Source organism: Adiantum capillus-veneris, chromosome 28, assembly GCF_014529385.1.
Source record: "Adiantum capillus-veneris isolate H3 chromosome 28, ASM1452938v2, whole genome shotgun sequence".
In the NCBI taxonomy this organism is placed as follows: Eukaryota; Viridiplantae; Streptophyta; class Polypodiopsida; order Polypodiales; family Pteridaceae; genus Adiantum; species Adiantum capillus-veneris.
In genome coordinates, this window is record NC_140958.1 from 54,533,759 (window position 1) to 54,536,878 (window position 3,120).

The 3,120-nt window shown below is 46.2% G+C and overlaps 1 protein-coding gene across 1 annotated transcript; it reads right to left on the minus strand.

Moving 5' to 3' along the window:
• Positions 1-386: 386 nt before the first annotated feature.
• Positions 387-2,189, minus strand: LOC147420475 (uncharacterized). The gene is made up of 2 exons (XM_086505034.1): positions 1,435-2,189; positions 387-1,076 (listed from the first exon to the last, which is right to left on the minus strand). Exons 1-2 carry the CDS (start codon positions 2,111-2,113, stop codon positions 700-702), a joined length of 1,056 nt encoding a protein of 351 aa, XP_086361160.1. The 5' UTR covers positions 2,114-2,189; the 3' UTR covers positions 387-699.
• Positions 2,190-3,120: the final 931 nt, after the last annotated feature.

Below are 3,120 nucleotides of genomic sequence, written 5' to 3' on the forward strand. Positions count from 1 at the left end.
CAATCATGGATAGATAGTTTTCGCTATTGCAAAGTGTCCGTTAGTGAACCGTGAAGAGGTAGGCTGGTAAGAGCGAGGGAGACCCGCGTAGGCGGGTTGCTCATGTGTGTAAAAATCTATGAATGTTAGGGAGAGAGTGTAAGAGAAAGAGAGAAAAACGAAGTTGACCATCGAAAAAAGGGACTGAAGATGAAAGATCCTATTCCTCCCATTTTTAATAGAACGAAGACCCATGCCTCCCGCTCGCTTCAACTGGCTTCAACAACTTGCATATCCTGGACAGACATTTTAGAACGTCGAACAAAAGCGTCCTTCACAAACGGACACAAGACGATGGCGAATTGCCGCTAGCATGTGTTGTTATACTCAATTCCATGCAGCGAATATTTCTTGTAACACAAGAGTCATTACATTATAAGAGCCATGTATTTGAACATTAAGGTCGTGTTACATATAGTGCATATACGATACGATGGAAGCCCTGTATATGGGCTTTTTAAATATTTTTTTATTGAATGAGTATTGCAGGGGAATAAGTGTGCATGGATCTTTTGAAGGGTAGAGTTTTTTTCTGTGTAAGGCTGATCGATAGTCAGCTCCTTGCCAGGCATATAATTAGCATCGGCGTAACTTGTTGTGATGCAGCTAATTGCGCTTAAGGCAGCTAGTATAGGGCATATATCTAGAGTGTTAAAGCCGCTAGTATACGGCATGTAAGAACGTCTTTACAAAAGACGTGGGTTTAAATTGGCCAGTTTGAGGCTCAAAGAGCTCGAACGTTCCATCTGGGAGTAAGACCAAGTTCATTGCGTGCTTTTGATCGTCACCAGATAGTATGGTAAACACCACAGCACACACCCCACCAGCCTTGGCGTTCACACAAATGGCAGTATCCGCACGGTTTCTTGCAGCAGCAGACCGCATTTCAAATGCGAAATCCTCGCAGTCGTATGTGTTTTTTATGTAAGGTCGGAAATTTGGCTTATTGACAGCCCAAACTTGCTTGATGCGGTCCTTGCTACTGCTCATCACAAATGGATCACCGCGTGAAGTCGGGTGGGGTATTAGCTGCACACCTACATTGACAGGTCAAGTCAAGCTGTCAATTGATCAGGTATTCTGATGAAAATTACTCCTCCTGCAGCCTGATGAAAATGTTTTTTATACAATGCATAACAACATGAGTTTCTGCTCGGGAGCGAGGCACCGCATACCTAGCTAGGTACTATTGGGGGCAGGGGACCTCCGGCCCCCCCACCGGGCCGGCGGTCCCCTGCCCCCAATCGTACCTAGCTAGGTATGTCATGCCTCCCTCACAGAAGCTCATGATGTTGAGGTAAGTCATAATGTGGGAATTATTGTGAAGCCATTAATACCCTCCTGCTTGGGCTAGCAGCTAATTATAGAATTCATTATACGAGGTAGACGTAGTACCTGTAAAGTTTGCTACAGCCTTGGTTAGCTGCGGCCACTCCCAGACCAGCCGACCTTTAGAGCGATTGAGAACAGGGAAGGCTTTGGTTGGACGAACCCAATCGCGATTGTTGCAGCCGAAGCAACCCACCCCGTCAGGACCCGTGTATATTGCAAGATACTGGTCGGCGTGGGTGCCTTGGTCGATCCACACCCTGTTCAGACTACTCGCTGGAAGGTAGGTAGCCAGCTCCTCCTTCACCAACACCATACTCGAGACTTCGGAATCCGTTGGAGGATCTCGCAGCTGGCCCTGGCCATTCTTTTGAACCTTGAAAAAGCAGGGTGACAAGCAAACGTACCCTCTAGGTATGCGATCCTCCCGGATGATCCAGCACGTGAAATCATCTGATTTTCCACTTCCTTCATCGTTCCACAGTTGCTTCCACCAATTAGCGCCGCCACGTACCGACCTGGTGGCTTCGGCGAAAACGAAGTAAACTCTGGTTACATCAGCAGTTGCAGGGTAGCCTTTGAGAGGGCGCTGCCCAAAGTAGTTCGTTAATATGTATTTGCCAAACACGGGGTTTTCGACGCCATGGCCGAAGAAGGAAATATCCTCATCCGCTCCGCTTCCCTTATCTGTGTATTGTGGACCGTAAGATTTAATTGTGGCGATGAGAAAATTATCATCGCCCATTTCACCTATACCTACAGCTTATTTAGTAGCTGGCGTGCAATTGGCAGTTTGCGCGGTCCTCACGTTTTATACGCGCCGCCGCGATTCTTCCACCACCTTTATGTGTGCTGATCATTCCTCGCCTTTATACGCTCACGAATCATGATAGGCTATGGCGTGCTGGGTGCGATTCTTTACTGTGCTCCAGGAAGCGGGATCATGGAGGCCGTAAAGGATGACCACTGCTCACGCTCCCTGCCAACCCTCCATGGCAAGCTCTAGCCATGGAGTTTCGATACCCACCCCCGGCCAAACCCCACCTTATACGCTCACGAATCGCATGCTGGGTGGGATTCTCACTACTTTCCAGGCGGCCCTCTGAGAGCACCAGAATCTTAGAATCTTAGAATGTCTTTTTCTCAAAGCTATACCACATATCACTCCACGGATCGGCGAGTAGATAAAAGCAATAGTTTTAGTTATTTTTTTATGGGCCGTAGTTTCAACTACCCATTTATCGAAAGTCAATTTGGCCTCTCGGCTAGAGCCTAGCATTCATTTAGTCCATCATTAGTTTGAAGATTGACAATTAAAAGCATCCCATTGCATTCCAACTGGCTTAAAGTTAATTGCTTGATATTATCGAGCCGTGAGAATTTGGCACCCTTTCCTTCCTCCATAAGCCCTTCCTCTCACATGATTTTTCAAAATGTGAAAAAGTTTGAGATAATCCTCCATAATCGTAAACACAACCTTTTTTAACGATAAGATATACCAACTTGCATGCAGATGGAAAAAAAAAAAGCAAATCCAAGAGATGTTGTATTTCTAAGTCTTTCCAATATGGAAGCCTTAAAAATATGGAATACCTTGACATATCTTTTGATGGAGGACATGGAGCCAGATTGTTGTTGTGGTGCTCTTCCCAAGTAGTTGCTCAATCTGTTATCGTGAGCTTCAGAGGGGTCTTCCCATTTGTTGGAGCTTTGTGCTTGCTTATGTCCTTGGGGTAAGAAACGATGGTTGTT